The sequence below is a fragment of the Bactrocera neohumeralis genome, chromosome 6, assembly GCF_024586455.1.
Source record: "Bactrocera neohumeralis isolate Rockhampton chromosome 6, APGP_CSIRO_Bneo_wtdbg2-racon-allhic-juicebox.fasta_v2, whole genome shotgun sequence".
Classification (NCBI taxonomy): Eukaryota; Metazoa; Arthropoda; class Insecta; order Diptera; family Tephritidae; genus Bactrocera; species Bactrocera neohumeralis.
In genome coordinates this window covers 25,763,541-25,791,305 of record NC_065923.1, presented here as the reverse complement: position 1 = coordinate 25,791,305, position 27,765 = coordinate 25,763,541, and the positions used below count along the sequence as shown (strand labels likewise).

The 27,765-nt window shown below is 36.5% G+C and overlaps 1 protein-coding gene across 1 annotated transcript in view; it reads left to right on the top strand.

Annotated features, from left to right (window-relative positions):
- LOC126762947 (titin homolog) overlaps positions 1-27,765 on the top strand; it is a 162,793-nt gene that overhangs the window by 130,377 nt on the left and 4,651 nt on the right. The window contains exon 16 of the mRNA XM_050480034.1: positions 22,527-23,283. Coding sequence (XP_050335991.1) covers positions 22,527-23,283 — 757 coding nt within the window. The remainder of the gene's footprint in view (positions 1-22,526; positions 23,284-27,765) is intronic.

Below are 27,765 nucleotides of genomic sequence, written 5' to 3'. Positions count from 1 at the left end.
CTTTTTGAAAAAAATTTAGAAATATTGCGGATATTTTTCTCCTAATGGCAATAAATATATAAACTTCTGTTTGATTAAAATTGTTTAAGATAATACTATTCCTCCTTGACATAAAGCATATATATTTAAAATTTCAGTCTGCCATGAAAAGCTCCACAAACGTTCCCAAAGGAGCTTTAAAGCTTTAAAAAACTGTTTTGATAAAGTTAACCTCCACATTTTTTTAAGTTTGTCAACACCCTCAGCGTCATCTGTCTTTAATATTAATTATGATCTTTCGGAAAGAGCTTTCAACGCGTAAGCTCTCATAGATGCCGCCACAGTGCATAAAATGAGAATTTTCTAACTAGCTAAACAACAACAATGTACTATAGCGTAGTATTGTTGTATAAAATATTACATACATATATTCTCGCAGGTGTTTATTCGGAACTGTTAATTTTCGAAAGCTTTTACACGCAGGGGAAATTCTTAAACAACTCATTTGCATACATAGAGCGCCGACGTTCGAAATTCATTTAGACGCCCACGAAATGTATATTTGTGTTCGCTTTGTTTGGCGCTGGCACTTTGCCACGGAATACTTGGCAAAATCTTGCGAAACTATTATTTTATTATTTTGACAAGTTGAACTCTCGATTTACCACATACTTGCAGGCCAGGCGAGCAACTTGCGCCGGAAACGTTTTCATACGCGTTTTTCAATTGGCACAAAAAGACAGAAACGTCCACTTTGCGACACGTGCCGTGAAAAATCAATTGTCAACGGGTATTTAGTGGCAACCCATTTATCATTACGAAACTACGAAAGCAAATTCCGCAGAAATCTGGGTTCTTAACACCTCTCACTGTATATACTGTATATGCGAGTATGTGTGGCCATAAGAGATTATTTGTTTTCGAACCACTTCGAAAGTATTGTCTGCGTGGTTTTAGGCGCATTGACGTTGGTTTTACTAACGCTTGTTTAATGTGGACTTTTTGTGAAAAGAAAAACTTATAATAACATGAAAAGGTTCACTTTTCGTAAGATTTTTGGAAGTTGTGTTGTATTAAAAATTGTTTGCATACTTTTTGAGTTAAGAGATGGATGCGACATCCTATATTATCAATCAAAGTTTCGGATAAGGTTTTCATATATGCTAAAATAATACCTTAATTAAGTATTTCCTAACCCTGAGTATATTTTTTTCGCTCATATATATATATAGATATGGAGGACTTTATAGAATCCATTGAAAGTTCCAAGTTGCTCTTCGCTTAGGAAGTTTATTTGACTTGGCTTTAATTCAGAAATCCTATTTGTCTACTGAACCTCGGCATTAATGCTTCATTTATTATCCCCCAAACCCTCATGATCTTTGAAAAGTTCTATATTTTGTTTATCCAGTCTGATTGTTCGAATACTACAAAACTGCTTAAAAAATGTGCTAACTCAGTAAAGCTTTAATTATTGGAGTCATTATAGTACCGTTTTTGAGATACCGATAGGCAATTTTGCACACCTCGATTTATCTTCAAAATACCGATATCGAACCACTATAGCATCTAGTAATGCACTGATTAAACTCAGGTCCTTGTAAGGAAAACTTTCGTATTTGACAAGATATATTTAAAAAATTTGTTAAGGCGATGCAACAATATCCGTACAAATCGCTCAAATCGGGCCACTATAGCATATACACAAATGTCATTTGACTGATGGAACTAAAGTTCTTGTGATATATTTCAAATTCTTTCAAATTGTAGATTACAAGTATATAATATAGTTTTAGTAAAAGGAAATTTATCTATGCTTGAGCACGGTTGAAAGATGGACCCCAGGAAAGAGATCATGCGCCATATTTTTCTTCGATAATGGAAAACTTTACTAGAAGAAACAAGTAAGAAAGGGCTAAGTTCGGGTGTCACCGAACATTTTATACTCTGGCACGATAAAGTGATAATCGAGATTTCATTAGTAGTCATTTACATATTTTTCAATTACCGTATTTGTGTAAAGTTTTATTCCGCTATCATCATTGGTTCCTAATGTATATATTATACAGAGAAGCCATCCGATGGAATTCAAAATAGCGTTATATTAGAAGAAGGCGTGGTTGTAAACCGATTTCACCCATCTTTTGTACATATCATCAGGGTGTTAAGAGAATATTACATACCGAATTTCATTGAAATCGGTCTAGTAGTTCCCGAGATATGGTTTTTGGTCCATAAGTGGGCGACGCCACGCCCATTTTCAATTTTTAAAAAAAGCCTGGTTGCAGCTTCCTTCTGCCATTTCTTCTATAAAATTTAGTGTTTCTAACGTTTTTTGCTAGTCGGTTAACGCACTTTTAGTGATTCTCAACATAACCTTTGTATGGGAGGTGAGCGAGGTTATTTTCCGATTTCTTCCATTTTTGAACTGTATATGGAAATGCCTGAAGAAAACGATTCTCTAGAGTTTGGTTGACATAGCTATAGTAGTTTCCGAGATATGTACAAAAAACTTAGTAGGAGGCGGGGCCACGCCCACTTTTCCAAAAAAAAAAAAAAATATCTTCACTTTAATATCTTTATTTATGGCTTAGTTATGACACTTTATAGGTTTTCGGTTTCCGCCATTTTGTGGGCGTGGCAGTTGGCCGATTTTGTCCATCTTCGAACTTGACCTCCTTATAGAGCCAAGAAATACGTGTACCAAGTTTCATCATGATATCTCAATTTTTACTCAAGTTACAGCTTGCACGGACGGACGGACGGACAGACAGACATCCGGATTTCAACTCTACTCGTCACCCTGATCACTTTGGTATATATAGCCCTATATCTGACTCTTTTAGTTTTAGGACTTACAAACAATCGTTATGTGAACAAAACTATAATACTCTCCTTAGCAACTTTGTTGCGAGAGTATAAAAAATGAGAGGAGTAGGAAAGGCATAGGTTGCCGTATATTACTTTATAGGAGATATAGGGGAAAGGTGGGGACTCTCCTCTAAGATAATGTTTCGGCACTACGAAAACGTAGGCTAAACTTGCTAAGAAGCGTGGACATGTCCAAAGAACTTCTCTTGTGGGTATCTTCGGAGCACTGCGAACTATACCAACAATAGCACTTAATACCATTGTACACCTAACATCCGTGGACATTGCCGACAGGTGCACTGCTAAAAAGCGCGCTCTAAGGCTTATGGAAGCTGGGTATATGATGAAGGCCGAACTCTCTGCTTCTTCAAATGCAATCCTGAAAACTTGTATCGTTATTGCGTTGCACAGGCTACTTGTGGCGTCTTTTTCTCTGCTCACATATTGACGAAGAATATATGGATGTGGAGGAATCGCTGCAGAAGAGGCGCAGTGAGCACTTTCCCAGAAAAGGCTAGGAGGGAAGGTCGGATTAGGAGTGTTCTGCAGGAAGCACTTTGTTAGGCTTAACTTTAGGTTACCGGTCTGTAGTGTCTTTCAGGCAGAAGTGGCTGCTATTAAGATGGCGGTAAACGTACTGCCACGAAGTGCCAACTCCTTCAGAAAGATGAGCATTCACTTCGACAGCAGAGCGACTATACTTGCGCCGAGTTCGCTAACTATGCGCTCAAGACTAGTCAAGCAGTGTTTGAACTCACTAGAAATAGTATCAAGCTACTTCATCGGTGCCTGGTGGCAACTGAAAAACCGATGATCTGGCTAGTGGACGCACCTTTGTCCCGCTCACAACGAAACGCGACCGAGTTGAATCTCCATACGTTCTTAACGGGTGCTTAGCAAGCGCTGATCGACAAGACTCTCCTGTGCGACTGCAAGATCCTTCTGGCCAAATGAAGAGGGCAGGAAATCTTCAGAACAACTTGCTCTTAGCAAAATTCTTTTCACTGTAATAGTAAGGGTTCTTATTTTGAACCTTCTTCAACAGGCATTCATGCGATAAGGCTAACAATCTTAATGGACGCAAGTTGCCAAAACTGTACAGAGGAGTGTGAGATGGAAATAACCAGACACTTTCTCCTCCAATGTGCAACTTTTGCCAGGCTGAGAACGAAACATCTCAGTAATTTTGCTGTCAGCGAACAAGGAATAAAAGCTGAAACTGACATTAGCCGTCTCAACAAATTTGTTATAGGTTCAACGCCCTTTATCGATTTGTAAGGATCTTATGATCATTATATAGGAGTCTAAGGTGACACAAAAGGTCGACGTTCTAAGCTGCGCAAGTGAGATCTCTGTAAGGATCGACTGGTTAACCTAACCAAAACTTAACATAAGCACAAAGAACGCTTAGTGTCATTTAAATAGGGTTAGATACAAAACTCAATCCATTTCTTAATCGGGTTACTGGTGATGAAAAGTGGATCACTTACGACAAAGTCAAACGAAATCGTTTGTGATCGAATCGCGGTAACTCGGCGCAAACGGTGGCTAAGCGAGAATTGATGGTCAGAAATATTTTGCTCCATATCTTTTTGGAATTGGTAGAGAATCAGCTACTATGCGCTGCTCTCTTACGCTCAAACTCTTAAATATAACCTTTGCTGTCAACAATTGGACCGTCTGAAAGATGAAATCGTCCAAAAGCGGTCAGCTTTGGCCAATAGAAGAGGAATTGTGTTCCATAAGGACAACGCCAGGTTTCACAAACTGATAGTTCCGCATCAGAAGGTCTGGGATTTTAGTTAGGAGGTTCTTATGCATCCACTTTATAGTAACGGCCTTGCACCAAGTGATCCCACCTATTCCTGTCTACGGCGTATGATTTTGCAAATTTTTGGTGAAAGATTCGCCTCAATAGAAGTTAAGGATAAACGACAGTCCAAGTTTTTTGCCAAAAAGGAGTAACATTAGGAAATACTGAAACAGGTTATCGAAGAAAATGGTGCATATTTGACCTAAATCGGGTCCATCTAACTATGCTTATTAAAATTAACGCAAAAATAATGAATTTCCCTTTACAAGTTCATTATTTGGCCCCAATTAAACTTAGCCTTTCTTTAAATACTCGATACTCATTTCCATCCCTCTCTTAAAATGCAATACAAAATATGCCATTCAAATCAAAATTTTCGGTGATTTTTAATCAGCCTTGACTCGTTCTACTCTAACGCCAAAATCTATCGCCATCAGCTTGCAATAATTGACAATCTACGCTGACATTCGAAAAATCTAATTTTAAGAATCGAAAATAATTACCGTTAGCCAATAACTCGACATGATTAACGCCTTTGTCGTTAGCCAAAAGATCCAATGCACTTGTCTACAACTACTTATTATAGGTCTAACTAAATATGAATATGCACAAACGACAATCTAGTAGTCACTACAACAACAACAACATGAGTAATCGGCCAGAACGCCAACGGGCGCATTCGCTCATCATCACGTACGCTTAGTTGAAATCCTTGACATTGCTGACCATCGACGGATGTCATTCCACTTTGCGGTTTATTTTGATATTTTCCTTTTTGTCGGAGGTTGTTTAGATATTTTGCGTTGCATTGCAGACAGCAAGCAAAAACACACACACACATACATAGAAAGCTGCGAATGCATTTGTTTATTTGCGCACAGTGTAATTTTAGACATTTTAGCTACAACGAAATTTCGCAGCGCCTCAGTCGTGGCAAAAGATATAAAGTCGAATTGTTTATCCGAATTTTATCTGCAGGAAATTTTCGTGCTCGCGCTGCCTGATACACTGCTCGTGCCTGCGTGAGACACTGGTCTTCATTGCTGACACACTTATTTTTAAATTTAGCAGCGCCGCGTTGAACGTTTGCCATCGGGCAGTAAACAAGAAAATTCACTTCGCATTACATTTGAAACTGAAATGGGCAGCCTAAATTAATTTGATTTATTTGTCTTTTCGTTTTTCTTTTTACATATTCCTTAAACAAATGTAATGTGACAAGTGCTTCGTGCGATAACTCATTTCAGCAAGCATATGCGCTCGGTGCAGTCCAGGGAAGCAGGGATATTTTCGCAAGAATTGTTTGCAGTGTTCGAATCGCCACTTTTTTACTGGCTAACTTTTGATACTTCTTGTCAAAAAGTTTACATACACCGAATCAACAAGAAGTTCCATTAAATTTGTTGTGTGGAATGAAATTTCTGGTGTCTAAACGCTCAGAATGTTAGAAAGGGCTTTCCGTGATAATTTTGTGTCGCAAGCAAGGGTTTTTGTTTTGAAAAAATTATTCAAAGTGGATCGACAACGCGTTGACGACGAATCACGTCCAGGACGGCCATCAACATCAACTGGTGATCATCACGTAAAAAAATACATGAATTGGTGTTTGATGATTAACAATCGACGATTCACAGTCAAAGACCTTACTGGCATCGTTGGAATATCGGAAGATCAGTGAAAACCATTTTGAAAGGTCATTTGGGCCTAAGAAAAGATAATACCCGATTGGTTCCAAAATCTTTCAATTCTTTCGAAAAACAGCGTCGCGATAACGTCTGTGAAACAATGTTTTCCGACTACAAGGATGTCTTAGATCTATGCTTACGACCCGGAAGCAGACGATCAATCGGCCGAATATCGGGCAAAGGTAAGCCGAAGCAGAAAAAACCACGTCAAAAGTCATGGTTATGTTGACAGTTTTCTTCGATTATCGTGATGTGAGGCACTCTGAATTCCTTCCGACCAGCTAAACAGTGAACAAGGAATACTATTTTAGTGCTATGCGTCGTTTGCGCGAAGCTATTCATAAAAAGAGGCCGAAATTATGGGCTGACAACTCCTGGTTTTGCATCGCTATAATGCGCCGTCGAATACTGCATTGATTATTCGTAAGTTTTTCGTCAAATTTCCACCAATATCGTGCCGCAACCACCATAACCGCCCGATGAATGATGAGCAGGCGGTTCTGACACTGTTCTTTAAAAGAGCAAAGTCGCAAATGTATTAGAAGGAAACTACAGAAGATTATGCGTGGTCCTTCCGAAGACGCGTTTTATCTAACAACTATCGGATACTGAAGTGGGTTGTTCTCCTCTATTTCTGACCATTTAAAAAAAATACAGTGATAAGTGCATTATTTATAGAATAGAAACCACTCAAATTGAAACGAAATTTAAGTTTTACAAGGTGGTTTCCAAAGTAAACAGGACTTCAAAAAAAAAACAGGACAAATGGTTTTTTCAGCAAAATCAATTCAAAATAGTCTCCTTCTGCTTCAATACAGCTTTTTGCACGGTCCAAAAGCATGTTAAACGAGTTTTTGTTTTAGTTATGAAAAGGCAAGCCTTTTGAATGGCCTCTACGTCTGCATAACGCAAAATTTCCTTTCATGGGCAAATGCATTTTTCCGAAAAGGAAGAAGTCGCACGGTGCCATATCAGATGAATACGGGGAGTGGTTAATGGTTTAAATGTGTTTTTTGGTCAAATAATCGGTCGCAAGCGTCCTTCAAATGTTGGATTCTGAGCAATTTTTGGTCGTCAGTCAATTTGGGCGGAACAAACCGTACACACACCTTTCTTAAGCCCAAATATTCGGTCAAAATGCGATAAATCGATGTTTTGAGGATGTTCAATTCCATTTCCATGAATTTCAATAATGATTTCGGCTGATTTTTGATGAATTGACGCACAGTTTCGATGGAATTTCCGGTGATCACGGATTTTGATTGGCCCACATGTTGATCGTCATTTATTGACCACGTTATCATCGCCATAAACTTGTTTCATCAATTGAAACGTTTCGGTAAAAACGTTACCAATTTTAAAACAAAATTTAATGTTGGTTCTTTGTTCGAAGCTCATTTTCGCACCGATAACACAAACATATTGACACTTAAAACGCAATAACTTCACTTTCAATAGATAAAATTTCATGAAATCACTGGACAATCGATAAAGAAAGCAGATTCTAACGCACCAGTCGACATATAGTTGGTGCCAACAGGGGGCGCTAGATTCAAAAAGTTTACTTTGGAACGCACCTTTTAGATGAAGTATGATTTTTTCCATTTCCTTTAGTTAATAATATCAGCGTCTTTTTCTAAGATGCAAATATGGAACGTGAATAAAAATACAGTTGATTGGATGGGGATTAAAGAATAAATGTTTTAGAAATCGTTTCGCTAATAAATATGGTACTTCTCAAATGGTATTAGTTATGCCTTAAATAAAAAAAAACATAAAAAAATATTTAATTTCGACATTTTCTTTTTTACGCTCCGTTCAATCTGAAATAAACATGGAATGAAGTAGAACAAATGAAAAATTCAACATTTCTTTGCAAATAAGAAAAATTTCGGCACACCTGCAAACTTTCTAAAGGAAATTCATACACATCATCAGCAAGTCGCGTCACAGATAATTTCACAAAAATAATTTCAGAAAAAGATTAATATACATAATAAATGTACATTTGTACATATCAAATATAGAAAATATCTTTACCATTGAATTAAAATTTGTATTCGCAACATTTTATCTAATACTGCTTTGATTCACGAACAAATTGTATGCAGCGCTCCATCGATCCCAGAGCTGACATATGGAACTGTTTACTTTCTTAATTTATTTATTTGTTTAATAATTATTTTAAAAATTAAAAATTACGCTTTAACATAAGTCAGATGTGCAGATAGAAATAAAGTGGAAAAGTTGAAAAATCAAAAAAATCAAAAAAATAAAGATAACTAAAACTTTGTCTTGAGATGACCTTGTTGTGTATAGTACATACATACATACATAATTGTTTATGGGTGTGTCACTAAACTTACATACTATATATATATTCATATGAATGTACATGTGTATTATTTATTGGAATAATATTATGTTTGTATATGTATATGATATATAGTGAACGCCATATTTTTTATTCGAACATATTTAAGAGTCGCTGACTGCGAGACGCCGTTATCCGGTGTAAGAAAATAGTAATTTTTATAGTGATGATTAAGCATTTGATCAAATATGACCCGGACTGACTAAAAATAAGTACATTTCGACGTATTTAAATACAAATCTTTACTGTCGCCTTCAAAATATGCTAATTAGCCAACACCAGCATGCCAAATTCAATTTTCCATATACTTGCTATAAGCCTCGACTGGGATGGTCTTCAGTGGCTACAGCAAATTTTGGTTTTTGCGGTTTCGACTTATTTTTAGAGCGCCATTCGCTAGATTCTTGAACAGTTTCAACGTCATTCAACGTCTCGTCAAAAGTAAAAATGCCTTTCAACATATCTTTTGCGATCTCTACTCGACTTAGTTTTTGCAAAAGGTACAGATCTTTTGATAAGAGTCTTTGATTGATACTACTCTATCTAAATACTTGTATTAAGGGGAATCCCATGTATTCTTGGGTAAAAAAAAACATTTTTTTTTTCTCATATAAAAAATGAAAGATTGAGTTTTTGATTGTTACAAACATACACCATTAATAAAGAAATTTAGAAAAAAAAATATTTTAACTCGGGCAGTACGTGTTTTAGAGCTTGCGAGAGTATAAAAATCGATCCCATTGGAACTAATTTCAGCATTTTACCGTTTTGTCGTCGCACCAAAATCTATTGGATTTGAGTGCTACACATAAGATGAACAAGTACGACGGGAAACATCACGCTTCCGTGGAAAGAAAATAAGATAAATACATTTATTGAGAGAAAAAAAGTGCAAACAAGAGTAAAATGCAACAGCGTGTTCGACTTAGGCTCCCCCACCACTATCGTTACTCAAGAAATCACTTTCGTTTATGTTGGAACCAAAATATCCTTTGTATACAATGTGCAGTATCCTACGATTTAGGGATTACTATTTCGAACTGGGTACTACCAGTAAATGAATTGCTCGGGATCTTCGAAGCGATGGGCTTAAATTTGCTGAAGCGGTTACAGGAGAATCAAAATTTAGATACCGTTCTTGCGTTGTTCTTATTCAAAATATAATTTTGAGAACAAAAAATTCGTCATCAAGCGCAACATGTAATGGATTCACCTGTTTACTGTACCGAATGCTAAAACACTTCAAAAATATTCTATAAATGCCACCACTCAAAGTAAGATTGTCAAAAACATATATTTTGTATATATAGTATGTAAATACTGATGTTCACTAAATACTTTAGTAGAGATTGACTCACCTATGCGACGTGAGGTAAAAGTAAAGCAACAAATGCAAATTAAAATTATTTTTTTTCTTACATTGTTGTTGTGATTTTATCTAAATTAATTAGCTAAATGCTAAAATTATCGAATGAACTCATTTGAGTGGCAGCCAATTGGTGCCCACTTCAGAATCATCAAGTCCAAATGCTACAAACCATGAAATTATAATTTTTTTTTCGATTTCACCACTAAAGTGAATGTAAATATGTATTTCTTGCATATGTATTATTGCATGTACAAATTTATGTATGGATCTATATAGCTAGATGCTTATATACATATGTTGTTTTACTCAAAAATATATATTTTTAATGGACACAATAGAAAACACTTCAAGAAACCTAGAAACATACTACAGAATAAGTTATATATGTATATGTGTGTATGTAGATATTTGTCTAACAATTGGTGGGTGTCAAATAGATGAGACACAGTTTGCAGTAGCCTCCTTCGTTCTCGAATGCTAATGTTTTGTTTTGCAAAGTCGAACAGCGATATATGTTGTCTGTCTATATATGTATATATATATGAGCATTGACATGTATTTTTATGGGTTTTCATCAACTGAGATGGATAAAGACATAAACAGCGTAGAATATACAACATTTTAGAACTTTTTTTTATGTATGTAGATCCGCCCCAAAAGTAAGTGGTAATGAGTGTGTATAAGATTCCATATTTTATTTCCAAAAATTATTCTGTAAATTTGGTGGATATATGCATTAGAACGAGTCGATTTTTTCTTCTATAAAGTCGAGTATGCGCGAAGTATTCTCCGGTTTATTCTGAGCAATTTTATTTAAGTGACTATGAGTCTAAATATGTTTTCGAGCTACTGATTTTTATGGCGAAGTTTAATGACACTGAGTAATCGGTTGTAGGGGAGGTGTGTGATATAGCGGTCCTATCTGACTGTTACCGACATTGATCAACAGGATATCAAATTGCTTCATCGTAATGAATTTCATTTGGATACCTCAAAAACGGAAGAACAAAACTGTGCCTTAAAAATGACTGACTTAAACCAGTTTTATAAAAATAATCTCTTAGGCAAAGTTGTTCTGAATGATCCACAAAACATAGAATATGCCGAACAATTTATCAAATAGATCGCTTAAAACAAGAGCTCTCTGTATGCGATTTTCGATAATCATGGTAAATATAGATTTCTCATGGCATATGTCATAAATAACTTTATATTTTGGAATTTTCTTTTAAAACAGATAGAATAGTTATAAAAAAGTTTTAATTTTTAATATGTTTCAAATATACTGAAAGCTTTATGCAGGCGAAAATTTTGATTAAAACCTTCATAATCTGGCACTTAACTTAAAAAAACTCCTTGATAAAAGACTTTTAGTTTTTGCAAAGGTGGCAACTACATATGTATGTTTCATATATAATAAAACATGCATTAAAACGAGTAGAAAATTTTCATAAAAACTTCTCTGTGCTGCATTCTAATTTGAAATTTAGATTAAAATTTTGGCAAGGTGGTAACTCTATTAAAAAATTTATCCAGCCTAAACTTAATAAGCACCTTAATGTTGTTGTATTTGATCTTGGAGACCAACTTATTAATTTCAATTTATTTTCTAAGAAGCTATTACTCTATTTATTAAGGTGGCAACTATATCTCATATACAATAGAACCCGAAGCAAAATTTTTGCAGTAGAAAATTTTTATTTCCTTCCTTTTGTGTGCTGGATTTTTATTTGAAGTTAATACTTTTTAAGTTAAAATTTTGAGAAGATGGCAACTCTGTTAAAATATTTTTCGTGCTTAAACTTAAATAAACACCTTAATGTTCTTGTGTTTGATCTGATCTTGAAAAAGAACTTTATAAATTAAATTTATTTTCCACGAAGGTGGCAACTCTATTTTCATGACAACTCGTTAAAAACTTTCTCGAGCCCGAATCAAAATTTTTGCAGTAAAAATTTTTCATAAATACTCTTTATATTGAATCTAATAGTTTTTAAGTTAACATTTTGGGAAGATGGCAACTCTGTTAAAAAATTTTTCCAACCTAAGCTTAAATAAACACCTCAATGTTGTGGTATTTGATCTTGAAAGGCAACTTAATAATTTAAATTAATTTTACGAAGGTGGCAACTCTATTTTGAAAATTTGGATATACATTTATATTTTATAATAATATGTATATTCTTTCAAATAACTGCAACTAATATCTGCCCTTTTAGTTAGAAATTACGATTTTTTCAGACAGGTGGCAACAACAAAAATATAAAATTTTCATATTAATGGTATTTTACATACTATTTGCAAAAACAAATTTCAAAATTTTAATTTTTAAAAATATTTATATTATAACTGTAATATTTGTCGCCAGCCAGACGCTCATTGTTGCTCTCTTTCATATTACAAATATTAAAATTTGCCATGTGTTCATTAATAATTTTAATTTACTTTTATTATCCTTCACTTTACACTTATTTAATGGCATATTAAATTAAAATTATGCCCAACAGATTTTAAATTTCAACCCACAGATTTGTAAGAGGAAATGACGATCTTGAAGCGTATAACGGCGTTAAAAGTAGGCTGACAAAAATTACGCCCCAAAAAGTTGTGAAATCGAAATTGTTGAGTGAAAAAAGCAAATTGTTTGCAATATTTTTCGAATTTCTTTTATAATCACTTTTGAAAGTGTGCAAAAACTGCTTTGACATCCATAAATATTTATATACGCCACATTGTATGTGGGTCTATGTATAATATAAGTATGCCATAAGCCACCCGTTGGTACGCAGCGGCGCGCCTTTGCGGGTGCTTGGCAGTGAAAACGATTTATCACAATAACAACCTTGCCACAAATAACATAAAAATTTCGATAAATATTTATACGTACATATGTATTTGCTTACTTAGTAGCTATGTGTCTATGTGTGAATTTTTGCGCGTACATTTCATTGCGAAAACGGCAGGATTTTCTCAAATGACGCAGATTTTTCAATACCTTCACGCGCTACTTGATTTGAGCCGCATTTTTGAAATTCTTCTTCTCAGTGCTTTTTGAATGCAAACACACATTTTATTTGCTTAAAAATTGGTTTAACAGAAACAGTGTAGTAATTCGTGAATGTTCCATTTACTTAGATCTTAAATTATTTCTGAATTACTCAAGAATATTCGTACCCGCTGACAGTGTTCCAATGACCTGACGAGAGTCGAAGATCTTTAGTATAAACTCTATGAGAACTTATTATTATTTTACTCTTCAATGAGTAATTCTGAAATACTGAATATATTGTCAAAAAGAGTCCATAAAAATTATTTCTCCAATACACTAGAGATGCCTTCCCAATTTTCTCTACAAATAAGCATAACCTTTTAATTAACCTATAACTTTTCTAATTCACCGTATCACTTTTATATCAAAGGGGCTCGTTATATAGTTGTATTCAAGAAGGAGCGCTTCTGAACACAGGTTCACGGATATAAAAAGTTAAAGAAAAAGAAGTTTAAATGAAATTGCTGAAGATGGTCAGAGAAAGTGTTGCCCAAAGTGTTTATTTTAACAAGATAAAATATTAAAGTAACAAGTAAGGACCAAAAATTTTTCGGTTGCCGACGGGACATGGACATCTAACTAGATAAAACTCTATATATTAAGACATAAAATAGCAATTTCAGGGTTTTGATTTAGAAAGCCTGAAGAGATCCATCATAATAACATCCCTCCCAGTACCATACCTTACATTTAAGAGCTTATATAGGTTTACGGGTCTCAAAAAACTGAATTTTTTTATTGTCTTATTAAAACGTTCTACAGGTGTCCGAAATTTTCAAGTTGATCCGAGTAATAGTTTCGGAGATACAGCCTTCAGAACTTTAAAGGCGATTTTCTCGAAACTGTGCTTTTGAAGTCGGTTGGCAAGATTTTTCGAGAACTACTCAACCGATCTTCATGAAATTTTACACAGATCTTTGATATACAATTCTTAAAGATCTACATACATATGTAACCCCTTAAGACTTTTCTATGATTGGGTCTCGAAACGTCATATATGGTATAAAAGCATTATGAGGTCATACGGTATAATTAATAGAAACAACTAAGTGCCTGATTTATCATATTCAAGAATCGATCCCAATTCGATCAAATGCTAGTTCCGATTTGGAACCATGAATGAAGCAAATAATTATCCAACTTTATATTTAGAGGTCATATTATTATATTCGATTTCGTTATCGACACAAGCCGAAGCTGACTTTTTAAAGGTCGTAAGCACAAATGACTATCAGAGAGTCAAATCTAACGCATACAGTTGCCGAGCGAAGACTATAACTTCGTGTTTGGCTAAAGGTCAGTCAAAATCATGATATAATCAAATGGGGCATTATCGTGGTAAAAAATCTATGTATATTATACCCATATGCATATGCCCTTATCTTCAGTCGTTTGCGCCAAATTGTTTTATGTTGACACCTCAAAACAGCCAAGTAGTATTCCTTATTTTTGGTGAGTCATTCATCACTTTCGATGGCATCATATTGGTTTTCCAGTTTCGGTTCATTTTTGGACCATTATTCGTTACACTGTTGGACCGTTTCGACATCATATTCATAAACTCATGTCTAATCTCCAGTAATGATGTGTTGGATGAGTAGTTCTGAAGAGTTCTCAGCTACGTTATCAAACACCTCTTTCGTGATTTCTACTCAATATGGCTTTTGCAAAAGATTCGAGGATTTAGATATGCGTCCAGCATTGACCCGCTTTGTACCCAAAATATTAACCAAAACTAGTTGAGGCGATCCATAAGAAATATAGAGGTCTTCTGCTCCCTCAATCCAGTATGTATGTCAACACGAGATATACCACTCGCATAAGACAAGTTTTCGATGGCTTCACAGCCTTTACTGAATACCTTGTGTAACTAAAACAGCTGTTGCCGTAAAAGTGGACTCTCCAAAACTCTTCTGCAAATTTTCAACGATTCTGTAGCCGTGATTCTTATGTAAACACAAAATTTCATGCAAACTCGATAAATTATTTTTCCGTAGTAAAAACAGCCCGACAAACTTTTCGATCAAAACTTCACACTAACAACGTTACCCTGTTCCCCTCGCAGGACATGACCTGGCCAGCTTAGCTGTTGTCTGTTAATTCGCTGAACTATGTTCGAATGTTCCATCGAATGCGATATTCATCTTCCGCAGAACCTTTCTCTCAAAAACTCGTAATGCCGAGTTATCAGTTGTTGCCATTGTCCATGCCTTAGAACGGAAATAATGAGTGAATTATAGAGTTTGGTCTTTGTTCGTTAAGAGAGGACTTTTGGCAAGAGTTATTCTCTGATAGTTGGAATTACACTTTTGAGATGTCTATAAAACGGTGTTATTCAATAATGCATTTATGACGAAAACTTAAAGGAAATGAGAAAAAGAGAAACATAGGAAGAGGGAGGGAGATCAAAAGAATTCTGAGTCGTACGCATATCTCTTATAACAAATACAGTTATTTCATAAATCGCTTCAATTCCAATTGTATTTGTACTATGGAGCTATAGATGTTTATAGCGAAACTTAGACAGAATGCTGATATTTTATATACAAGTTATCAGGTATCATTTAAAATTACAAATTTCCGCCTCCACGCAACTTAGCCTACCTTACTAGGTATATAATTGCACTGAGTTAACTTGATAACATCAATAACCATAAATTATATTTCTATCAGCGCCAAAGGCACCAAATTTCCCAACATTGTCCCACTGAAATCCCGACAACACGGGTTTCACGACACCAAGCCACAGCAAGTAGTTACTTTGCTGCGTACGCAAATTGCTCGCACAATAAAATATATTTCTTTAATGACAATTTTTATTTTAGAACGTCCGATATGCCCCAGCTACAAGATCGCGGTACGCAAAGAAAGCACTTAGCCAAACATTTTTTGTTTTTGTTTACACGTATTTATTTATGAATAACAATAGAATTGAGTCTAAAAAATATATTTTAGTCTTTATTTCGAAATTTCATTGTCAAAATGTCTGTTTTACACAATTGTTAACAAAAAATGCTTTTAATTACGCTCTTGTGCAATTATACGTATGTGGATATACCGTTATGCTGGCGCTTTTAAAATTAAATAAACAATTTAGAATGTATTTCATTATTTAACTCGTGGTTCGTACCAGTCAAAATTTTTATTTCGTGAACAAACAGCTTCCAAACAAACATTAATTGACAAATGAAGCTCAAGCTTCACGCGAACATGAAAAAAGGTTGTCCGAATATAAAAAAAGTTTTATGAATTTGCTTTGCCCGCGTTTAAATGGACCAATCCGAGTCAACTTTGATCAGATGATAATGATAAAAGTTGAAACGTGGATTCCCTGGTACTTATATTTGGTTGCTGTTGTAATTGTTCTAGCTGCAGAATTCTTTCGAATTGTCAGTCCATGATCGGAAAAAAATCCGGATCCCGACTGTCGTGGAACGCACATTGGTTCAACTGTTGTGGGAACGGTTTGTTGTTGTAGCGGCAGAATTCTGCCGAGTTGACGGTCCTTGACCGGATAAAAAATCTTGAATTAAATTATATTTGTGCTATGGGACTATGGATGATTAGTGTAAAATTTAGTTAGAATTCTGTATCATTTTGTATTTATTTATTACGCCAATGCTTTCTCTAAATTTTCGAGAGTTTTCAACTTTTATTTTTCAACACCCAACTTAGCCTACCTTACTAGGTATATAATTACACTGAGTTAACTTGATAACATAAATAACCATAAATTATATTTCTATCAGCGCCAAAGGCACCAGATTTCCCAACTTTGTCCCACTAAAAGCCCGACAACACGGGTTTCACGACACCAAGCCACAGCAAGTAGTTACTTTAGCTGCGTACACAAATTGCTCGCACAATAAAATATATTTCTTTAATGAAAAGAAGCACTTAGCGAAACATTTTTTGTTTTTGTTTACACGTATTTATTTATGAATAACAATAGGATTGAGTTTAAGAAATATATTTTAGTCTTTATTTCGAAATTTCATTGTCAAAATGTCTGTTTTACACAATTGTTAACAAAAATGCTTTTAATTACGCTCTTGTGCGATTCTATGTATGTGGATATACCGTTATGCTGGCGCTTTTAAAATTAAATAAACAATTTAGAATGTGTTTTCATTATTTAAAAAGTACCGTTGTGCTTTCATGTTCTGCACAAACAGACAATTTAATTTTTCACACTTTCAAGCGATTTGCTAAATATTTGCGTAAGACACAGGGTTGATTGCGCCAGATAGTCAGGATACATTAAACATAAAATAAACAAGCCAATTAATTTTGCTCTTTGCCACTTTAATAAGATAAGCAGAGTAAAAGATTTTCGCAAATAATTGTCGAGTGGTATAGTATGTAGCTATAAAAAAATATTCATGAAAACATTCAGTGTTAAAAAAATCGTTTTTAAGTGGTATCAAAGCATAGCAATTTAAAAAAAATTATTTTTATATTCCGAAATATTTTACAAATAGTTCAATTTCGAGATAATAAGATGTGGATTTCTGAAATATTCAAATAAATATACAGCGTTAAGAACTCAACTAATTTCTATCAGCCAAAAATTAGGTTAGGTTAGTCTGGTAGTCCAATGAGCCACGCATAGACAAGTTTTGGTTCTTGCGATACCAGGTGGAGTTCAGTTACTAGGTCCATGAGTTTTAACAGACTACGTGGCCTCACTATCGATACCTCCTCCAGTGTGTCATACCGTGGATAGCCCAGCTGCCACAGCATAGTCTTGGTAGTCCTGGTATCTTGCTCTAGACATTTTCTGCAGTCTCCACACAGTGACCAGTATTCCGATCATCTTCCTACAGTCTCTTCTATCGAGTGCCAGTAGGAATTTTGTGTACTTCCGATCTACCCTTTTGCAGTTTTGCACCGAGGTAGCTCGTTCCATCGGATTTTGCTTTTTTAACAGTACTTCTGTCCAGATCGTCGTATATGCAGTGCATGAGTTTCACAATGTTTATCACGTTTTCGGGTGTCAATCTCGTTCACTATCAAATTATCAGCCAAACACCTAATCTATTTACTTAGATAGGAATATTTTGGGAACGATCAACGCAGCTCTAAACAAAAATATCTTCATGCCGAATGAAATGTGCCGGAAAGTGTTGGTTTAGCTTTTGCTAGGCTCAATGGTTGATCTACAAGGTGGGAATGGCACTTGAAGTTCGTTACTAAAAGATGATGGTTGTTCAAATGGTAGTATCAAAAGCTACAAGGTCTGACCGGAGACTTAAATCTAGTACCACGGGGAGCAGTTAGCCCTTTAAGTTCGCTCCGATCTGCTCATTGAGTTTGGCTCTTTGGGAAGATTCGTGGTGGCTGTGGTTTAAATCTAAAGGCAGGTAGAATTGAAAAATTCAATTCAGTGTGGAGTCGACTGCAGCCGGGTGCCGGACCTACAGCACGGCAGAGGTTTTAGATCGGCTTCGAACCCAACCAAGGTGGAAAATATACTTCCAAAAAGCATGTTTTATTTGGGGCGCTGATCTATGCATTGTATTCATCTATGTGCTTTTAAAAACCACTGTGAGGTTAGGTAGTCGACGCCAGATATTTAAGGAGTATATACCTTTAGGAAGCCACAATAAAAAATCCAGTAACTAGAATGTCTACGAATCGCCTTGACTCCAATACAAATCTGCTAAGACATCTTACTTCTATACCACCAACCCAGCGGAATGCCTGTTGAAATCTTGCTTGAGAAGAGCTCAGAAGCTCGAAAAAGTAGATCTCTTTCCATCAACATTAGGCCAAAAGGATGTTGCGATAGCCCAAGAACTAGTGGTAGCTCAGCTTTGGCAAAACCCCCGAAGCCTATCTATTCAGTAGTAGAATACACAAAGAGAGCGAAGCACCGACCCATTCCCATTTTACTGATTGCGGGGTTAGACTGCCTTTCTCGGCAGCTCGTCAGCTTTGCCTGCGATTACTTTGAAGCCTTGCACCCATACTCGCCTTATTATAAAGTGATTCGATGCCGTTGATATCGGGATGATGTTTTTCATTAACCAGCTTTGAACAAACACTCTGAAGCGGAAAGTTGTGGTTGAATTAATAAGCAAGAGGTTTAGTGAGAAATTGAATTGAATTGAGAAAATGAAGTGACATACAAGTAGACCGCAAGATTTAACTTCCACTTACTCTTTAGTATCGAAGTCCGAATGGAATGAAAACACTCTGGCTCTGAGAGTTTTCTACGCAGTACCCGCCGAGGGAAGCAGAGGAAGGAGAAGACCATTGGAAAGACCATGTGGGGAAGGACCTGGCTACACTTGGAATTTCCAATTGGCGCAAAACAGCGAAACGGAAGACTTCTTAGTGCGAACTTAAGGAAAGCATCGACGTAGACTATTGACGAACTCAAACCAAGCATACGTGTCGAAATTTTCGATTAAATAATGCAAGCTCATCTAATCCAGTTGAAAATTCTTTTGAAAAATATTCAATATAATGTATAAGGTAGTATTCATATGTAATTTTAATATGCTATGTATAAACACTTGGAAGTATGTTTTTGAAATATTTCGGTTCAGAAATATTGATTTTTTGGCACCTTTGACTTTTTTCCCAATAAAATCGCTTCATGCAAAATCGAAAATCTTTACGATGTTTCGGCATAAACAATTTATAAATAGTTGGAATTTATTTTATTTTTTATTTCGGCCTGTCGATTGTATACATAATTAAAAGTGAAAGAATTTCAAGAGAATTTATTTCGAAGAAGTGTTCAATGAAACATACATATGTACTATACAATAATAAACTATAAACCAAAGTATTTTAATTAATGAAAGCGCATTTCTGTAAGGCGATCAAAAATGTTTAATGACAGCTGAACTGAATTTTTGAAAGATATAGAATATTATTTAAAATTATCGAAAATAGATAATTAATGAAAATTACAAACAATAAATATATAAATATTTTTACAAATAATAAAAAAACAAGAGGGTATTTAGGCGTTTCAGAATCAAATCATTACTATCCTTTTTTTTAATATTTTACAAAGGTAGAGCTACCTTGTAATAATATCCTTGCTTACTGCAATTCTTTGTGATTTATAGAACATGAATAAACTACAACCATAACTCTCCACATTCTACAAGGTGCCTTCCAAAGTAAACAGGACTTTTTGAATCTAGCGCCCCCTGTTGGCACCAACTGTATGTCGACTGATGCGGTAGAATCTGCTATCTTTATCGATTGTCCAATGAGAATTTTATGATATTTCATAGATTGGAAGTGAAGTTATCGCGTCAGTATGTTTGTGTTATCGGTGCGAAAATGAGCTTCGAACAAAGAGCCAACATTAAATTTTGTTTTAAAATTGATAAAACTTTTACCGAAACGTTTCAATTGATAAAACAAGTTTATGGCGATGATTTCCTATCCCGTAGCAGAGTGCACGAGTGGTTTCATTGTTTTCAAAGTGGTCGTGAGGACATACATAAATGACGATCAACATGTGACGTGGGCCTATCAAAATCCGTGATCACCAGAAATTCCATCGAAACTGTGCGTGAATTCATCAAAAATCAGCAGAAATCTTCATTGAAATTCATGGAAATGGAATTGAACATCTTCAAAACATCGATTTATCGCATTTTGTCCGAACATTTGGGCTTACGAAAGGTGTGTGCACGGCTAGTTCCGCAGACATTGACTGACGACCAAAAATTGCTCAGAATCCAATATTCGAAGGACGATTATTCGACCAAAAATCACATTTTAACCATTAACCACTCCCCGTATTCACCTGATATGGCACCGTGCGACATCTTCCTTTTCGGAAAAATGAATTTGCCAATTAAAGAAAAGCGTTATGCAGACGTAGAGGCCATTCAAAAGGCTTGCACCGGCATACTGGCGGCCATACCGGCCAACGAGCTAAAACACTCGTTCGACATGCTTTTGGATCATGCAAAAAGCTGTATTGAAGCAGAAGGAGACTATTTTGAATAAAATAAATTGATTTTGCCGAAAAAACAATTTGTTATGCGTTTTTTTAAAGTCCGGTTTTCTTTGAAACGCACCTTGTATACTTCGATCGCCTCTGCCGAATGCGTTGAATTTGGTACTACCACTGGAGGATGTCGTGAAATTAACATCTGATCAAATTTGACCCGAACTAACAAAAAAAAACTATACCGTTCACGATAGACACCTAAGACAATAAAAGCATGTCAACACTAAATTCAATTTCCCATTTACTTTTATAAGCCCCGATCTTCATTTTTCCAGCGTCATTCATGGATTGATGGACAGTTTCATAAATTCCTGTCACGTTACTAGAAATGATATGTTTCATGAATGTAGCCTCCTCACCTACGTTGGCAATCATCTCTCCGATGTCGATCCAAAAGAGATGTTGAAATCGTCTCATATCTCTCTAATGCCAACACATCGCTATTAACCGTGGTAGATGGACGACTCGCATAAGTCAACTATTTCAAGATCTTCTCGGATGAATCTAACTACCCTTCATTGGAGCTCTAAAGGAAAATATCTGATCTTTCTTAGAAGATTTAGTAATGAGACTTTAAGCAGAGTAGTTTTGAAAATATGGTTTTCGTGGCAACTAGAGAAACAAAGGTGAAAATGGCTTCCTAGATTTTTTTAGGTTTAGGATCACTGTGGATATTTCATTTAGACATGGATCGTGTTTTCTTCTTAATCCATTAGCTTTTTCCCTTTCGCGAGACTAGACGAGAGAGTACTCAACTTGATTTGATTAGACTATTATTTTTTATTGTCGTCTCTAGGATTATATACCAGTATTTTGAGAAAAAAAATACTAAAATCCGACAATCTATGTTTTTTTCTGCTGATCTATTTTTAAAATTTTGGACTCTAAACAGTTAAGGAGCTGTAGTATAATACTCGTCTCAAACTGAAAAAAAATTTAATAAAATTAAAAATCTTACGTCGATATTTCGCTTTAAAGTGATATAAATTGAGGCGAAAAATAAATTTCAAACTCGAAATAAATTTTCATTAACTGAGGCAATCTGCCTGAAAATATTAAAATTCTTCCTGAAATCATTAAATACCAAAAGCAATGTGTTAATCTCCTTTGCGCGCGCCAAAAATACTTCGCAGACACTAAATTAGCGTTTGGATTTGCGATTTGGTTATAATGTATTAAATTTTAATTGCGAATAATTTGCGTATAATTCGCAACAGACCACTTGCATATAAATCTATAACACAGACTACGGCTGCTAGCGCTTGCGAGAGCACTAAATTAGACAAATTGGCGAGTTTCGCACGCGGAAATGCCAAAACACAAGATATTTTCATTTAAATAACGCTAATTGCAATTGGATTAATAACATTTCTTTGTGTTACATTGTTTGCACTTGCAGATCAGGGCACACAAACCGATACGCTGCTAATTACCGAGGAGACGACAACCGAGCGCGAGCAAAACAGGCAAGAGCGCGGCAAAAGCGAGTGCAGCGAAGATGGTGCTCGCAGCGCAAACGAACACTCGCCGTCACCACAACGTGAGATACTACACAAAATTCACAAGTCCGCCTCATTCTCCTCATCTTCCGGCAACTCATTGGGCGGCTCCTCGCCGCTCGGCTCGGCCACCTCCACCACATCGCTACACTACTCGCCAATACGTCCAGCTGCGCGTACACTCAAGAGTGACTCCATCAGCACTTATCAAAAGTGGGAAAGCACCGTTGAGTCCATCAGTTATGTGTCGCGTAAGACGGTAGCCATTTCCGATTATGGCTCGGATGTGGAAAGGCCTAGATCCAACTCGGTTTCAGTCAATTCACAAACGACACAATCGCGTTCGTCAACCACAACACCCGTGCCGGGACCGGTACCGGCGGCTAGGAGTACCAATGCGTCCACTGCCACGCCGTCAGCCAGCAACGCGGCTATGTTTAGTAGCACCAGCACGACAAGCAGCGGCATCGACAGCAGCAGCTGTGGCTTGGGCACCACCTACAAAGCCACCACGACCACCAGCAGCAGCAGCAGCAGTAGCAACGCTTCGTGCAGTCGCATCAATGGCAATGGGGGGTTGGGTCATGCAGCTTCGCCCACATCAAAGCTGCATACGTTTTCTAACGGTTCGCCGCTGTCAGTCAAACAGACAGGTAGGTAAATAATGATTCGTTGGCTTCTGGTACATATTTATTACTCATGTCCACATACATCCAGTGTGTGGGTCTTCATTATTGTCCTCGGTATATGCTCGCCTCTACATGTGTGAAACATCATTTCTATTATTTTATTACTTCTGTGTGCTTGTGTGGCATACTTAGTTGCACATCTGCATATTTATTCTTCGCATTCCATCTCATATCCGCATTCGTTCGTAAATATCACTATATACATATATATGTATATTCATTGTGTGTTTCATCTGTGTTCACAAGTGACTTGAAGGTTTAAGGCATCATTCGGTACATTCTTCGACAGTCATCAATGTATTTTTGTAAATAAACTTATTTGTTCGCTAATTTTCAAACTTATTCATTATGGTTTTGTGTGTTTTATTTTACTTGTGATTGCTCGTCATAAATATTCAAATTTTCGGTCATAGATTGTAGAGGGCTACTCGTTGATCCTCGAAGAACTTTTGAAGTTACTTTATTTTGAGCCGACTTTTGGCATATACCATATAATGACATACATATAAAATTCTAAAAATTAATTATCCAAAAAAAAATAAGAAACTATGATACATGCTCTCAAAAAATGCTCTAAAAAAATTCGGAAATCCTTATATTAATTTTAGAATAGATTTATCGCCAGTTGAGCAGTAACTTCGTGATTCGACAGGCTTGCATGTCCAGCAGCAGCAAAATTGTAGAAAACTGCAAGGCTGCCGGGGTTCCAAGGTCAGGTACAGAATGGGAAAAAGTAGGGGCTCCACTGAATTCTAGAGGTACGCTACAGGATGGTTGGGTCTTAGGCGAGCTCGACAAGCGCTGAGGTTAGAAAAGTGATGCCGCAAATGCTATTAATTTTGGCCTTAACATGTTCCTATCTTTCTTTGAAAGGGTTGCTGTTAAATCTCTAAATCTATTTACAGACAAAATCACTAAGAACATCTTCTGTGATACAGCCAAATGAAGATCTCGTTATTTTTGATCCAAAATACAGTGATCTTAGGGAAGACTAGAAAGTGTACTGTATTTGTAAAATAAGTTAATCTGAGTAAACAATTTAGGTTGGTCGCACGAGCTTAAGCATTTATTTTTCTAGCAATTACAGATAGGTTAGGTTAGGTTAGATGGCTGATCAAAGATCGCACTTGAACTACTATATGAGGTCCTTTGTGAGGCCAATGAAAATGATGAACTCCTGTGTTCGAACTATAAACTAAAAACGCTTAGTAGTCAATACAAATTTTCACTAGATCTTCATTTCCATTCCCGCCAGCTCGGTGGGATGTCTGAAGGTATGCACTCCCAAGTGCTGTCTGGACCTCCCAAACGCTGGACAGTCAAGAAGGAAGTGTTGAGTTGTTTCCACCTCATCTTATTACATGCAGCTTCTGCAGACGGCGTCTGGTAGGATTCCCAGTCTTACAGTGTGGACGCCAATAGGACAATGACCCATTAAAAGCCCCAAAACTAGGGAGAGTCTAGCTTTACTGAGTGCAAAGATATCATTAGATCTCTTGCGATCGATCTTGGGCCAAAAGGCTTTTGCGACAGCGCATATACCGATGGTGGCCTAGCGCTGACCAATCTTCCGCGAAGCACAGCTATTTAGTAGTGGAACGTAAGAGAATACGGTGGCACCGATCCGTGCCCATTCTATCGATAGGGGTCCCTTTCTTGCTAGCTTGGCAGCTTTACAGTTTCCTGTGATTCCGCTGTGGCCTGGCACCTATACCAGTCTTTTTACAAAGGCAGTCGATGCAAGGTTAGGCACTCTTTAACCACCCCACGCGCTTAACCAGCCCTCTGCTATCTAAGTGGATGATCACTTCTCTGAAGGAGGCTGCACTCCGAAGCAATAATATACTGCTACCTTAATATCTGTAACCTCAGCCTGGGCTGCGATAATCAAGAAGTCTAAAACTGGAGTTGACAGATAGATAGCGACAGTAGACCCCTCCACCAACATTCCCCCCAAGCTTTGACCCATCCGTGTAGAAGCTCACTGCCACTCTCCTTTGACGGCTACACAACTCCCTTGTCGGTATATGGGTAGAGAAGGAGCCGCCATAGAACGGTTTGACGACTCCATAATCCAAGTGATCCGGTGTTAAGTCAAAATGAGTGAAGATTTCAATGAGTGTTCAGAACTCAGTCTGATGGCAACTTTCGGGCAATATGTGCGGGAAGACGTTAAGTTACTTTGGGAATATTATAATCCTTTCGTGTAAAGTCTATCAGGTGTGGTCACCTCCTTTTATGGGATTGGTAAAGAACACTTTATGAACGCCTTATCGTTATATGTAATATATTGTTAGTTTTAAGGCTCAATTGGTATCCTGATGATCCTAGATCTTTACAGATACTGAAGAAACGTTAATTGGAAATCACTTTTTGAATCTTTTCGGTGTAAGGTCTATCAGAGCACGACGTTTATCATTTTTCAAAATCCAGCACATAAATACTAATAAATATACATATAGGCTCGGACTTTTAGAGAACTGCCAAAAGTTAAATTAATTATTTTGACAAGTTCTACAAGACCAACATAAGATACATAAATGTATCATACACCACTTACAGCATCCCTAAATACCACATTACGCGCTGTACGAACACCGGACACGCACAACACCTCAAACCCATGTAAAGTCACTAAATATAGTTCGCAGTAGAGTTCCCGTCACGATCAAAACAGAAAACAAAAAAATTCTTGCGACAGATCCAGAGCAAACCAAAGCGTAAAGTAAAACAAAGAAAAGCAGAAACTGCCGAAACCTGCAATAAAGTATTTTCGAACCACACGCACAGCACAGACGATCGCACAAGTGTGCATAGAGGCACACGCAGCCTCCGGGGCCGAACTCCACCTCAGTCGGCGCAACAATTAAGCGCATACATATGCATGAACATGAACACGCACGCAAGCACGAATATGTGTGGGTAATCAGTTGGTAATCGTCAAGTCGCAACGGTATTTCTAGATGATGTATCTGTATGTATTTACATCTGTATGTACGAATGTATGTATAAAAGTGTGTGCATTACTCCATATGGTCACAATGCCGGTCGGCGCTCTGCTTTTGTCTGTCTGTGGGGCACTGTGGCAACTTCTTGAAATATCCAATCTCATTCACACCAAATAAACACACATTCATACATAAATATGTATATGTATGTATGTATGTGTTGCTATGCGTTACGTAGCGTGCAAGTGTGTGCGTTTATTTATAAGCGATGTTGGATGCTGGAGTTTAATGTAGCAGCAAAAATTGCAAATTAATTTCATTGTGTGTAAAATGTAATTCGATAGCACTTTCGAATGTAACGAAAAAAAAATGCAAAAAAAAAAAAATTAAAATTAATTTTGTATTGCGAAAGGCATCTCGATCACATCATTCGAGTTGTAACACATCATTATGCATTAATGTTTGCTCACATATGTATGTATGTATGTATGTATGTACATGTGAATGGATTATGAATTTCTTCAAAAACACACATATACACATACAAACATATGCGTATATGTATGTACATATGTAATATCCAGACTTATTGCATCTGAATCGTGCCCCATGTGGTTTTGTGGTAATTTCTTCTTCGACTTCTTTTGCTGCAATTTTATTACACACATGTGTATGTCTGTAAAAATAATAAGTATGTACGTATGTAAGTAGATACTATATGACCTGAACGTCGCTTGTGGGTTTTGGTGAATCACTCATGGTCTCTTGGTTGGCATCGCCGTATAAAAGTTCGGTTTATAAACAAGGAGATGTTCGAAAAATCAGTGACTTAATGACCACTTATGTATTTAAATTCATGAGCATTTTTTTCTATATACACTTGAACTTTGCCAACACGAATCACCGTAATACACAAAAGCAACTTCGAGTTAGACAGACTTCGAGTTACGGAAGGAAATTCGTATGAAATTTGAATTCTATTGCCAATTCAAGAGTTCAAGTTAGGAAGAACTTCGAATTATAGAAGCTCAACTGTATTTTAATCATATCTAGATAATTTCTATACTACTAGATAGTTGAGCTTTGTAGAAGCTTGACAACGATGGGCCACTACCGGTACATGCGCTTTCGCAAAAGCCTTTTGGATCAAGAACGATCACAAGAGATCTAATGATCTCTTTGCCCCCAGTAAGGCTAGCTTTTAGCTTGTTTAAGGCCATTTCTTTTTGACGTACACGTAACAAGGCTGGGAATCCTACCAGACTCCATCTGCCGAAGCTGTGTGGAAGAAGATGATATGATTCCTTCTTGACAGTCCCGCGTTTGGAAGGTCAAGACTTAAGCACTTGGAAGCGCATACCTTCATACATCCCACCGAGCTGGCGGGAATGGAAATTAAACGCCTCTGCAATTGCAATTGTATTAAAAGTCAGAACATGACGAAACCGAAACCCACCCGTAATTTATCTGCCCAAGCACTGTCAAATTGACAGAATTTTAGC